At 43.5% G+C, this 14,940-nt stretch overlaps 1 protein-coding gene across 1 annotated transcript in view; it reads left to right on the forward strand.

Annotated features, from left to right (window-relative positions):
- The first annotated feature begins 13,539 nt into the window (after positions 1-13,539).
- The window catches only part of LOC124596100 (UPF0193 protein EVG1), a 169,195-nt gene continuing 167,794 nt past the window's right edge, over positions 13,540-14,940 (forward strand). The window contains exon 1 of the mRNA XM_047135106.1: positions 13,540-13,791. Within this exon, the coding sequence (XP_046991062.1) occupies positions 13,695-13,791 (97 nt within the window). The 5' untranslated portion in view covers positions 13,540-13,694. The remainder of the gene's footprint in view (positions 13,792-14,940) is intronic.

The following is a 14,940-nucleotide window of genomic DNA, read 5'->3' on the forward strand; positions in this document are numbered from 1 at the left end:
GCCGTTGGATATGACTGCATGCCGTGCTGCACTGGTGGGACAGCGGCAACAAGGAGCAATGCGCTGGCCGAATACTTGCGATATAGTGAGGCCATGTGCTGTTTCTTTCAGGGCTGTCTGGCTAGTCATTTCCGAAGCAAAACCTGGAGACAGCGAGTTTTCCTGTGTGAATGTTTTGTAAGATGTGTCTGCTCTCTGCTGGTTGGATGTCTGGAAATGTTATAAGTTGGTGTGGGCTGCTGTATGTGGTATACGAGGGTCACTCTAAAAGAAATGCACACTATTTTTGTAAAAATACAGTTTTCATTCTGCATGTGTGAAGGTTTTACAGTGTGTAGATACATCCTTCCCGCTTGCTTTCAAACTTAGTTCAACCTGTTCCCGTGAGTGGCGCCATCACAGCATGTCTTCAAGATGGCTGCTACACTTGACTTTCGTCAGAAGCAACGTGGTGTCATAGCATTCCTGTGCTGTGAAAACGAGACAGTGGGAAACATCCACAAGAGGTTGAAAAAGACGTACGGAGATGCTGCTGTCGATCGCAGTACAGTTAGTCAGTGGGCAAGCAGGTTACGTGATGAAAGCAGGCACGGCAACATTGAGGATTCTCCTCGCAGCGGCAGGCGTCGTACTGCACACACTCCAGGCAATGTGCAGAGAGTTAACGAATTGGTGACTGCTGACAGACGCATCACAGTGAACAAATTGTCACGCTACGTTGGGATAGGGGAAGGAAGTGTTTGCAGAATACTGAAAGTGTTGGCGTTAAAAATGGCTTGTGCCAGGTGGGTTCCCAGGATGTTGACAGTGGCTCACAAAGAAACAAGATAAACGGTATGCAGCGAACTTTTGGAACAGTACGAGAATGGTGGAGATGAATTTCTTGGAAGAATTGTGATAGCTGATGAAACATGGCGCCATCATTTTTCACCAGAGACGAAGAGGCAATCAATGGAGTGGTATCATGCAAATTCACCCAAGAAAAAAAAAATCAGAACCACATCTTCTGCTGGAAAAGTTATGGCTACAGTGTTTTTTCGATCCCGAAGGACTTTTGCATGTGGATATCGTGCCAAGTGGAACCACCGTAAATTCTGATGCATATGTGATGACACTGAAGAAACTTCAAGCTCGATTGAGTCGTGTTCGACCACATTGGCAAAAGCAGGATGTTTTGCTGTTGCACGACAATGCACGGTCGCATTTCAGTCAAAAAACCATGAAAGCGATCACAAAACTCGGATGGGCAACACTGAAACACCCGCCTTACAGTCATGACCTGGCCCCATGTGACTATCATCTCTTTGGGAAACTGAAAGACTCTCTTCGTGGAACAAGGTTTGAAGATGCTGACTCCCTTGTGCACGCTGCCAAACAGTAGCTCCAACAGGTTTGTGCAGAATTTTACTGTGCGGGTATACAGGCGCTGGTTCCAAGATGGCGTAAGACAGTTGAGAGGGATGGAAATTACGTGGAGAAATGAAAATATTGTTCTTAAGGGTGTATCTACACACTGTAAAACTTTCAAACTTGTAGAATAAAAGATGGATTTTAAAAAAAATAGTGTGCATTTCTTTTGGAGTGACCCTCATATGTAATTCAGCCTGATCTGCATACATTATATTATCAGTACTCGCTGCGTGACTTGGGTTCGCGCCTCTTATTTCTTTCCTTATATACAGGGCAACTCACCTAAAACTCGTTTATCGCCTGTTTTTCTTGTAGGCTGTAGAGCTGTAGAGCAGCATATTATGCTGCCGCCAGCTCACCCCCCCTTCCCCCCCCCCGCCCCCGGGGGGGCGGGGGGGGGGGGGGGAATTGAAATCCAATAAAGAAAAGAAAACTAAAACTCGCACCTCAAATATTGTGAAAATGGAAAGTGTTACTGATGTGCCGTTTTCACAGAATGGATTGGTAGTCAGGGGCTCGCGTTATTAGTCAGATCGTAATAACAGTTAGAAAGTGTATTTTTTGTGCAAACATACAGTTCTTTAATGGAACAGTGCCTCTTGAGATTAACAAACTAAAAGGTGTATAAATCAGAATGCCAGTGATGTTTGTTGCAGGTATTCTATCGCGAGTCGTTTACGAGGTATCGCATTTTGAAAAGTTCCACACCGACACGTGAATGATACCTGTGGTAGCACACACAAAAGACAACACAAATGTTAAACTATGAGATTACTGACTATCACAGGTTGTGTTCAAAATGACAACTGGGAGGCAGTACACGCTTTCACTGTGGTATGGAAAGACTGCTTCACACATGCAAGCATTTCAGCGGAGATGTCCGAGCAGGTTGTAGTAATACGCCGTTGCATATCATCAGGTGTAGTTGGTATGTCCTTGTAGACAGTGTCTTTCGGCTTTCCCCGCAGAAAAAAGTCTACAGGCGTCAAATCCAAAGATTTGGAAACACCTTCCACATCGCTGGCAACGGGTTCTGCACAACGCTGGTGACTACTCTGAAGGACAGTAACAGGTGCAAACATGCAACTATTTTGTATCGGTTGTGAATAAATAGTTGCCACTATTTAAGTTCCAACCCTCGTATATGTATATATGACCACATAAATGTTGAGCGTTTGTTTAAGTTGCCGAAGGTAGAACACTTCCCGAGATGGTATGGTAGGAAAGGACAAGTTTTGTATAAAATCTATGGCAGTACCTTGGACATCATCCTCTATGTAACACATTTCTTTTATTTCACGAAAACTATCAGAAAAGATTGAAGCCCTGCCTTTGTGATCTATCACTTCTGCAGTGGTCACTAACCAAGCTTTTTCATATAGTGTCTTGTTTCGTAATTTATTTTTTAGCTTGTTCAATGAAGTTTCGAGAATGCTGCCAAATGACGTTGACTTTTTGCCACAATATTTCGGCTGACAACAATTTAGCCACCTTCAAGTCAGTGTTCTGCACGGGATATTGCTAGTTCGCGTCACTAATTTTTTTTTACCAAAAATTAGCTCGGAGATGCATGCGCAAAGGCAGCCGCTACATGAGCGACCTCTGTCGACATTCGCGGCCTCTTCGAATGTTGCTCCATATGTGGCACACAAGCGCATGCGTATTGGTGATACTATGTCGGATGTCAAATTAATAAAATCAATTATCGCTAGACGACTCATTAGTCATAAAATGTTTTCTGAAAATACTATAGATCAACTGGGTTCCACGTCATAACCGCTTGAAAACCGCTCTCACAATTAATGAGATTTTCCTGCAAAAGTATTTCCACCAATTCCTTAATAACGGAATCGCCTTATATGTAACATTTTATTCCCGTATCAGTTGTCATATCACTCAGCTGAAGAGCGGCGGATTGTGCCGCTGACAGCCCTCCCCTGCCCATATGGGGCAGAGGAATGAAATCACAATAAAGAAAAAAAATTAATAATTGAATCCGAAAAGGGTCTCGTCGAGGCCAAGATTTCCGTGACAGAATAATCTATGGAATGTACTGTTGAGACACAATGTTCGACAATGGCCGACTTACTGGGATGAAAAGGCAAGTGTGATGATCATGTTCAACGGACCTTTCACGCAGTGGCCGAGTTGTCTGACCTATGTTGGCTTTGTCATACTGGCAAGTATTCTATTGATTCCAGCTCTTCACAGACCCAGATCGTCCTCTGCCGAACCGAGAAGAGCAAACATCTATGTAGATGGGTGGAAGATAACTTTGACATAATGTTTGCTTAATATTCTGCCTAATTTCGATGAAAATTGCCGACATATGTGAGGACGCTGCTCCTACTCCTCTTGGTCAAGTTTCTTCTCCCTTAAAGCTGTTCTGATCCGATGTGGAGAATGTCTGTTACCTTTGGAATGCTGTCTTCATCAGACTTTCCGACTGACAAAGTCATCCAGAAGCGGCATCTTCTCCGCTTCCATCGTCAATCTGATATTCTCATGGACTGACTTCAGATGCTGCAAAATGGCAAAAGAATTTGGTTCAAGTTCTGCCAAATCGAGTGCCTTCTCCTCAGAGTCTTCCATAAAAAGGCTTGCTACCAGAGGTGGGAGGCGGCTACCCATGGCAATACCGTCAACTTGCTCTAAATATACACAGCAGAATAAAAAGTAGGTTGACGAAAGTGCATGATGGAATAGCGCTGTTATATCTGTTTTGAGCTTACTGCTGTTGAGTGACAATGAACCCATAAGAGGGATCCTAGTGAAGAGTGAGACGACACGGAAGCTTACTAATAAGTCTGACCCTTTGAGTCGAAGTGACTTCAGTCTGTTAACCCTTTGGCTACGGTGAACTCTGTAGAAGTCGGGAGCGAATGTGCCGGTGAGCCGGTGGACTGCTGCGAGCAGTTTCGTGCTGCCCGGGCTGTGCCGCCGGTGGACTGCTGTAGCAGTTCCGCCTCGCGTCATATTTCTCCGCTTCACTACTCTCGACTTGTGTGGAAGTTTGACCTATGCACCATTATTCATACACCAATATTTTCTAAACTGCTCCCTAGAGACCGATTTCAACATAACTTGCGGTTTTTACATTTCGCCAATAACGAAAAGCCTCACGACAACGACTATTTGTACAAGCTAAGGCCAATAATTGGCCACTTTAGAAAACAATATAAGGATAATTTCTATCCTAATGAAAAGTTATGCATAGATGAAAGTCTTATTCAAAGGCAGGCTAAAAATCAGGCAGTATATACCTGCAAAACATAGCCTTTTTGGATAAATATATTCCTTATATGCGACATTCACACAAATTATATTCTGAATTTTATTGTCTACTGTGGCTCACATACAGATATTGAAAACTATGATCTCGGTATCTCAGAAAATGCTGTAGCTACATTGGTAGAGTCATATTTACAGAAGGGACACACCCTGTACTGTGACAATTGGTATACAAGTCCTGCCCTGTAGTGTTGGTTGTATGATCGGGCAAAAAAATGCTTGTGGTACAGTCAGGCACGCAAGAAAAGATATGCCTAACATGCCTGAGAAACTAAAGAAAGGAGAGACTTTCCGTTCTGCATCGGAATTTCTGTTGGCACTAAAATGGCGTGACAAAAAAGACGTATGTATACTTCCGACAGTCCACTCTGCAGAAATTGTGGAAACATCGAAGATGGATCGTCAAACAGACTCAAAGCAATTGAAACCTTCAGTAATATTAGACTACAATACATCAATGGGATACGTCGATAAAAGTGACACGGTAGTGAAGGCCGTGGAAAGTATCAGAAAATCCACTGAATGGTATCGCAAGCTGTTTATTCACATCGTGGACATGTCTCTTTTCAACGCTTATTGTTTATATAAGAAATTTGAAAGGAAAATTAGCTACACTAACTTTCAAATGAGAGTCATACAGGGAATCCTGGAAAAATATAAAACAGAAAACAGAAGATCGAGCGGAGGAATAAGGTCAGAACCTCCCACGAGACTGGCTGCTGGGTCTCACCTATCTGATGAGTGGAGCAGCTACAGAACTAGCGTTGTCTGTAGAGCGCAGAAAAAGCGGAGGCAGACTAAAACGTGTTGTAAGGAATGGAATACGACACTTTGCACCTTACGCTGCTTCACGATTCGCCATGCACAAAAGACTTTTTGAACTGTAACAGTGTGCAATGATATTCTCGTAATGTAATCCTGCTGAAACGTAATGTAAACCAATTGTAAATAAATATTATTGAACAAGTGAAAACAAACAAATAGTATTCAATATATGTTTTAAGTAATAAACTACCCACCCCACCAGAGCTGAATCCAAAACACGGATCTTATACAATGTACGAAATGGTTCAAATGGGTCTGAGCACTATGGGACTTAACATCTGAGGTCATCAGTCCCCTAGAACTTAGAACTACTTAAACCTAACTGACCTAAGGACATCACATACATCCATGCCCTAGGCAGGATTCGAACCTGCGACCGTAGCGGTCGCGCGGTTCCAGACTGAAGCGCCTAGAACCGCTCGGCCACTAACAACAATCAATGAATTTTCCTTCCTTTTTTAATGCGAGGATTATCCGGAAAATACATACAAAAGTTGAATAATGTCTTTATGTTACAAGTTGCAGTCACCGCCAGGTGGGACTGCTGCTGTAATCAATCCCATCAACGCTCAGTTCGAGTCAGAGCACTCTGTGTGAAGGTGGGAGTGTGCGGCGGCTTGTTGACAGTTACCCTTTTTCACCTGCCGTCGGCATGGAGCTCTCTCTGATTGAGGAACAGCGCGTCAACAACAAGTTTCTTGCAAAGCTAGGCAAGAATGGCTGTGAGATTTTTGAGTGTTTGAAACAGGTTTACGGAGACAATTCTCTGAAGGAACCAACCGTGAACAAGTGGTTAAAAAGGTTCCGGGGTGGCCGAGCAGAAGTGAACGATGACCCTCGCCCAGGACGCCCGTCGACATCGAGTTCCGATGCAAATGTTGAACGAATGCGGGCTAGTGTTCTTAAAGACCGTAGATTGACAGTCAGAATGATTGCTGACGAGCTGTCAATCCCCAAAACAATCGTTCACGAAATCCTGACACAAAAACTTGAAATGAAGAAATTGTGTGCGAAAATCGTACCATACCTCTTGACGCCAGAACAGAAAGCAATGAGGGTTGAGTGCTGTGAAGATTGGTTTGAAGCAGAGGAACGAGGGGACTTTCTCAACCGAGTCGTCACTGGAGACGAGTCCTGGTTTTACAAATTCGATGTGGAGCTCAAATCTCATAGCAAGGAATCGAAACTAGCTGGAGAACCGAGAGCAAAAAAGTCGCGAAAATCAAGGTCCAATGTGAAGACAATGTTGATTGTGTTCTTTGATTCTAGGGGCATTGTTCACAAGGAATTTGTCCTTCTCGGCCAGAGAGCGAACGGAAATTTTTACGTTGGAGTTCTGACACGTCTCAGAGCTCGTGCGGCCCGAGTTCGACCGGAGTTGGCAAAAGGGGGCAGGTGGATCCTTCATCACGACAACGCGCCCGCTCACACGTCGCTCGTTGTGCGCGAGTTTTTGGCCCGAAACTCAAATCACCGTGACAGACCACCCGCCTTGTTCACCCGATTTAGCCCCGTGTGACTTCTTCATGTTCCCTAAATGCAAAATGGTGCTTCGGGGGCGACACTTGGGAGATGTGGAAGCCATCAAGACGGAAACGACACGGAAACTGAACAACATCACAACTGAAGACTTTCAGCAATGTTATCAACAGTGGAAACGGCGTTGGCAGAAGTGAGTCGCGTCTCAGGGCGAGTACTTTGGAGGAGACCATATTGTAATACCTGAATAATTGTAAAATAAAGTTATTATTCAACTTTTATACGTATTTTCCGGACAAACCTCGTACTTTCAGGGTGAGCATGAAGTACCTCCCCCTCCTCCCTTCCCGTCGGTAATACGCCTTATTGAAAATCCGTTGGTTTTGCTAGGGTTAAGAATGCAGAACAACGTGTTCTTTCTGTGTTCGTTCGATAGACGAATCGTTATAATGAGGAAATCAACTCTAAACTCAGCACACCCTAAATCCGGGCTATCATGCCGTGGTCTAAGGGATTTCACTTCAAAACCCAACGTTTCGTCCCCGTCTGCGGAGGGAATTTTCAAGGGGGAGCGTAGCTTTGTTGAATGTCCGCTACTGACTACTAACTACAGCAAAATTCCGCTTCCGCGCAATGGCGTGACTTCATATGTTTTGAATACGCGAGCGCAACTGGCCGTTGTCGACTGCCGTCAACCGCTGTTACTGTACCAGTCATCCCATGCTGGAAGACTCGTACACATCTTCTTCAGCACAGGAATCCAAATTTCATTCAATTTCACACCCTCTCCTTCCTATTAAAATTCCCGGGGTGTTTCACAATCTCTATGGCCTCTTTGTATAGCCTTTCGTGGTATCCGCTTGTGGCTGCCTGTACTTGAGTCCTTACAAAGTGAATGTGGTGGTCCCCTGACTGTAAAGCATGTTCCGCAACAGCTGATCTGTCGATCTCCCCTCTTCTGCAATTGCCCTTGCGCTCTTCGAGTCGTTTTTTGGCAGTTGTTTTTTAGTACTCTCGTATACCTCCCCACAACTACACGGAATCCTATAAATTCCACCTTTTTACAGCGGTGGCGAGTATCCTTGGACGATTTCAGATGATCTTATATCATCCGAAAGAGTGTGTAAATTACCGCAATGTTGTGCTTTTTCAAGATTTTTCCTATGCGGTCAGTCACTCCTTTAATAATGGCAGGAAAACTTTCGATGTCGCCGGCGCTTGAGCATCACAATGATTTCTACGCGGTGGCCTTAACGCTCTTTTCACCTCAGCGAACGAAGAACCATTCTTGAGCAATGCAGTGGTGAGAAGTTTTAATTCTGCGTCAAGCAGCTCTGGTTCACAGATTTTCCTTGCTCTATCCGCCAACGTTTTTATGACGCCTTGCTTCTGTTGTGGGTGGTGGTTCGAATCCCGGTGTAGGTAACGGTCAGTGTGCGTGGGTTTCCGGTAAACTGTGTGGCCCAAGCTACATTCTTCTTTCTTGAAAACTAGTACATCAAGATAATTTAATATTTACCGCAATGGCAGTAATCAAGACGTAACATCGGTCTTAAATTCAGTTGGAAAAGGATCTGCGAGTTGCTGTTTCAAAGATCCAACTAAGACTGGATCTGCTTTCTTCGCAAATTCAAGCACACACATCATACTACACGTGCAATTGTCAGAAAATTTTCGAAGTTTGAACCATGTGCATTTTTACTTTTGTTTATTTCCTTTTTCCAGTTTGAATACAGCACATTTCAAGCTGGCGTTTAAATGTTGACTGTCGTTCTGTCGTCAGTCGTACGTCGTGATCTTTTAAATATTAAAACATTCAAAATGAATTAAAAGCAATATAGATGGAAACAGGTGAACTTTAACTAACCAACTAGTTAATTAATTTGTGACCTAATTTGTACAAAATAGGTAGCGAAATAGACATATTTGCTCAATTACGATAACTGCACACGCAGCTATGGTTATTTACAAACTAGTTGTAATAGTTATCTTTCATCACTTTTAAATAATACAAATCTATGATAATTAAGAAAAACATTTAGCTCTGATGCGCTCGAAGGGCACTAATTATTGCTATTGTTGTAATTAATAGTTGCAATAATTATACAGAAGTAAATAAATATCGTGGGCCGTTTTTATATCAAGTATGAGAAGTGTTGAGGAAGGAATGAAGGGGGGAGGGGCAAAATAATTTATGATTCAGAAGTGGCCGCAGCTGAAAAAGTTTGAGAACTCCTGGTCTAGGTCACCAACTACTTGTACGCACATTGTTGTTTACAGTTCATGATGCTACCGTAGTTACCACACTGACCTCGTTTATGCGCCAGGAATAAAAGTGTTCTCGGAACTTTTTGGACGGACGGTGTATACCACCTTTCACGTCTAAACTGCCACTGTATGCACTTTACATAAACCCCCATCTGGCCTGAGAATATTGCTAAATGGACAGATAACACGTGAAATTAAATGAAATGGAAATCGCTGCCTCCACTTGCGGTTCAGAACCTAACCAGTCGTTAACAACCATGTGACTAGTGCTCCTATTTTTTTTTTTTTTTTTTACGATGCATGTGGAGGAAGATGGGGAGATCAGAGTTTAATGCCCAGTAGGCAGCACGGTCAACAGAGACAGAGCACGAAACCGGAGAACGAAAGGATTTAGGTAGGAAATTCTCCATGTCCGTTTCAAAGGAACTGCCTCGGCATTAGCCTGCAGCGATTTGCGAATATCACGGCAAAACCTAAATGTGGATACGTGAAATGTACTCGCTGTTCCGAGGGACAACCGTCAGCTGTATAATGGAATGATGACAATGAAAATTTATGCCGGACCGCGATTCTAACGCGGATTTCCCGCTTATTGCTAGCGGTCGCCATACCATTTGGCTATCCCAACATGACTCATAGGCAGGTCCAAACAAACTTCCATATGTCCCCAAGCATGTGTCAACGACCTGTACTCGTACATTCGTTATGTTTATTCCCGTTCACGGGAGACATTATAATTGAAAGTCGTCTGCATGGTTTCGGCGGATAGTTATGAGTTGTGCTCAGATAGCCTAATGGTAAAGAAACCATTTGCGATAAGCGGGAAATATGGGTTCCAGTCCCGGTTCGGCACAAATTTTCATTGTCATATTTCTATTATACCGCCAATGGTTGTTTGTATTCGCAACTGCGAATACATTTCATGTATTTCATAATGGCTGTAGCTGCCGCAGTGCCTGCTCCTCCGGACGTACATGCTTGTTCGAAGGAACTTTGCACTGTACTTCTCAACAACACAGGCACCGTAATATTGTATCGTGTCTAAATCTAGATGGCCGGACGTGGATTTGAACCGTCGTTCTCCTGAATGCTAACGACAACGGAGCACCCATGCGCCCTTACTACGTACGTTTGTGGAAATGTGTTTCCAGGTGGCACTGTTCGCATACTTTCGTTTTTTGCGGTCTTCTTCTTATTGTATTAAAATTGTACGCTTCACAAAAATCAGAAAAGTAGTGTCCTATGATCTACAACATCAATGAGCCAGAACTGGAGTCAGTCAACTTACTCAATTACATACCGGGTCATCAAAAAGTCGGTATAAATTTGAAAACTTAATAAACTACGGAATAATGTAGATAGAGAGGTAAAAATTGACACACATGCTTGGAATGACATGGGGTTTTATTAGAACCAAGAAAACAAAGAATTGCTAGACGCGTGAAAGATCTCTTGCGCGCGTCGTTTGGTGATGATCGTGTGCTCAGCCGCCACTTTAGTCATGCTTGGCCTCCCAGGTCCCCAGACCTCAGTCCGTGCGATTATTGGCTTTGGGGTTACCTGAAGTCACAAGTGTATCGTGATCGACCCACATCTCTAGGGATGCTGAAAGACAACATCCGTCGCCAATGCCCCACCATAACTCCGGACATGCTTTACAGTGCTGTTCACAACATTATTCCTCGACTACAGCTATTGTTGAGGAATGATGGTGGATATATTGAGCATTTCCTGTAAGGAACATCATCTTTGCTTTGTCTTACTTTGTTATGCTAATTATTACTATTCTGATCAGACGAAGCGCCATCTGTCGGACATTTTTTGAACTTTGGATTTTTTTTTTTTTTTTTTTTTTTTTTGTTTAATAAAACCGCATGGCATTCCAAGCATGTGTGTCAATTTGTATCTCTCTATCTACATCATACCGTGATTTATTCAGTTTTCAAATTTATACTGACTTTTTGATCACCCGGTGTGTGTAACAGTTTGTGAGAATAGGCACAATAATAGCTGAGGCAAGTGGCAGACTTTGGTTCTTTGGCGGGATACTAGGAAAATGCGGTCAGTTAACAAAGATAATGTAGCTTACAAAACATTCGTACGACCCATCCTAAAATACTGTTCGAGTGTGTGAGACCCGTAACAAAAACGAGCTGGACTAACCGGGGACATTGAACGCATATAAATAATACATGAAACGTGTTCACAGTTGAGAATATGGACAAACATCGGCTGTATAATGGAATGACACCAATAAAACTTTGTGCCGGACAGGGATTCGAATTCGGATTTTCCGCTTATTGCGACCAGTCATTAGGATATCTGAGTACACTCCAATGCCGTACCCAGACTTCCATAATTATGTCGTCATTTCTGCGTCGCACCCTGTACTCGTACGTACATTATGTAATTCCCGTACAGCAGAGAGCACTTAAATTACAAGTCGCTGCCTGGTACCGGCGGATGATCACGATATTGCAGTGCGTGTGGTGTTAAGAAGAACGATGCAATGTTCCTTCGGAATTGCGTGCGTGTCCCAAGAAACAACACTGCGACGACTACAGCCGTGGAAATCCGGGTTCGAGTTCCAGCCTGGCACAAATGTTCATTGTCGTCATTACCTTATACAGCTGAAAGTTGTATCAGCAACTGCGAACACATTTCATGCATTTCATTACGGCTGTAGTCGCCGTAGTCGTTCCTTCGTACACGCATCCATGTCCTAACGAACATTGCATCGCATTCTGAACAACACACGCACTGCAATATCGTATACAAAGAACGCCAGGAGCTTGAAGATAAACGCAAACTATCTCTTATACTGACCTTACGACTTATCTTAGAAGAAAGTTTAATGAAAGGCAAACCTACGTTTCTAGCATTTGTAGACTTAGAGAAAGTTGTTGACAATGTTGACTGGAATACTCTCTTTCAAATTCTGAAGTTGGCAAGGCTAAAATACAGGGAGCGAAAGGCTATTTACAATTTGTACAGAAACCAGATGGCAGTTATAAGAGTCGAGGGGCATGAAAAAGAAGCAGCCTCTCCCCGATGCTATTCAATCTGTATGTTGAGCAAGCAGTAAAGAAAACAAAAGAAAAGTTCGGAGTAGGTATTAAAATCCATGGAGAAGAAATAAAAACTTCGAGGTTTGCCCATGACATTGTAATTCTGTCAGAGACAGCAAAGGACTTGGAAGAGCAGTTGAACGGAATTGACAGTGTCTTGAAAGGAGGATATAAGATGAACATCAACAAAAGCAAAACGAGGATAATGGAATGTAACGAATTAAGTCGGGTGATGCTGAGGGAATTAGATTAGGAAATGAGACACTTAAAGTAGTAAAAGAGTTTTGCTATTTGGGGAGCAAAATAACTGATGATGGTCGAAGTAGAGAGGATATAAAATGTAGACTGGCAATGGAAAGGAAAGCGTTTCTGAAGAAGAGAAATTTGTTAACATCGAGTATACGTTTAAGTGTCAGGAAGTCGTTTCTGAAAGTATTTGTATGGAGTGTAGCCATGCATGGAAGTGAAACATGGACGATAAATAGTTTGGACACGAAGAGAATAGAAGCTTACGAAATGTGGTGCTATAGAAGAATGCTGAAGATTAGATGGGTAGATCACATAATTAATGATGAGGTATTGAATAGAATTGGGGAGAAGAGGAATTTGTGGCACAACTTGACAAGAAGAAGGGACCTTTTAGTAGGACATGTTCTGAGGCATCAAGGGATCACAAATTTAGCATTGGAGGGCATCGTGGAGCGTAAAAATCGTAGAGGGAGACCAAGAGATGAATAAACTAAGCAGATTCAGAAGGATGTAGGTTGTAATAAGTACCGGGAGATGAAGAAGGTTGCACAGGATAGAGTAGCATGGAGAGCTGCATCAAACCATTCTCAGGACTGAAGACCACAACAACAACATCTCTTGTAAACCTGCATACAGAGTTTCGACAACCAGTTTTAAGTGATGACTCTAGGAAGATATTAGAAACATCTACGTATCGCTCCCACGGGGACCGCGGAGACATCAACCTAATTAAAACGTCCACAGAGGCACGTACGATGTTCCGGTCGGGAAGAAACTGTAACGTGATTCAGCGCTGAGTACCCTCCGCCATTCACTTCACTGTCGTTTGCAGAGCATATGTGTAGGTGCAGGTACACCGACGATCGTCTGCTTGTTAGCCGTGGGGCAACGGTCGCCGTAGCAACGAGTTGGCGTCTGTAAACACGCCGCGTTTCGCTTGTCCGCCGACTGGCGTCTCTCCGTGAAATGTGCGAGTCGCAGAGTTCTACCTCGGAATCCGCGGCTTTTTCCCTGCACGGGCGCAGTACAAATTGCAGAAGCACTCGTGTTCTCTGTGTGTTCACGTTGTCCGTCTGCCTCCACAGAAAAACGAGTGTATAAGTAATGTCGTCAAACAAGCCTACGAGAGTCGTACGAGGCGCCTGTATCTTCAACAGTCCTGTAGTGAAGTACAGTAAGGAGACGGAGCAGCTGCTCAGAAGTGAGTCATAGTTGTAGGTTTGGTATAATAGATATTTGTGTTCTGTGGAGGATTTACAACTTTAGCAAAATGTAGTCGGGTTTTATAACGTAAACTGTGGTTATACAACACGCGGGTCAAATCTAGTGGCTGATTCCACCCGCCGGCTTCGAGCAATAACGTCATATCTAAGGCAAGGACGCTACTTAAAGGTAATCTTTGAAAGATGGTGGTTCAAATGGCTCTGAGCACTATGGGACTCAACTGCTGTGGTCATAAGTCCCCTAGCACTTAGAACTACTTAAACCTAACTAACCTAAGGACAGCACACAACACCCGGGACTAGTGTAGCAGAGGATACAACCCGTCGGCTTTGGACAATGACGTCACAAGTCGCCAAACGAGAAGCGATTCTTCTTAGTGTTGTAGCTCCCTTCAATAGCTGATAAGTGTTTTTTGGCTTTTTTTAAAAAAAAATCTCACGAGATAGAATAAACAGATCCACTTTATTAAGCAATCAGTAAAAAAACGAAACTGAAACATAACAGCAAAAGCGAAAATGGTAAACTGCTCTCTGGCGACTTGTGACGTCATTGTCCAAAGCCGACGGGTTGTATCCCCTGCCACACTAGACCCCAACACCCAGCCATCACGAGGCAGAGAAAATCCCTGACCCCGCCGGGAATCGAACCCGGGAACCCGGGCGTGGGAAGCGAGAACGCTACCGCACGACCACGAGATGCGGGCAATCTTTGAAAGAAACTGATAATATTCGTAAACAAACGAATGAAGGATACGATAAAATTACAGTCACAGGTCATGTGATTATATCGAAAAGAAGTGAAGGTTGTTGTGGTCTTCAGTCCAAAGACTGGTTTGATGCAACTCTCCGCGCTACTCCATCCTGTGCAAGCCTCTTCATTTCCGAGTAACTACTGCGACCTACATCCTTCTGAATCTGCTTACTGTATTCATCTCTTGCTCTCCCTCTACGATTTTTACCCCCTACGCTGCCCTCCAGTATTAAATTGGTGATCCCTTGATGCCTCAGAGTGTATTCTACCAACCGACCGCTTCTTCTAGTCAGGTTGTACCACGAATTTCTCTTTTCCATAATTATTTACGTGATTTACCCATCTAATCTTCAGCGTTCTTATGTAGCATCACACC

Source organism: Schistocerca americana, chromosome 2 (genome assembly GCF_021461395.2).
Source record: "Schistocerca americana isolate TAMUIC-IGC-003095 chromosome 2, iqSchAmer2.1, whole genome shotgun sequence".
NCBI lineage: Eukaryota > Metazoa > Arthropoda > Insecta > Orthoptera > Acrididae > Schistocerca > Schistocerca americana.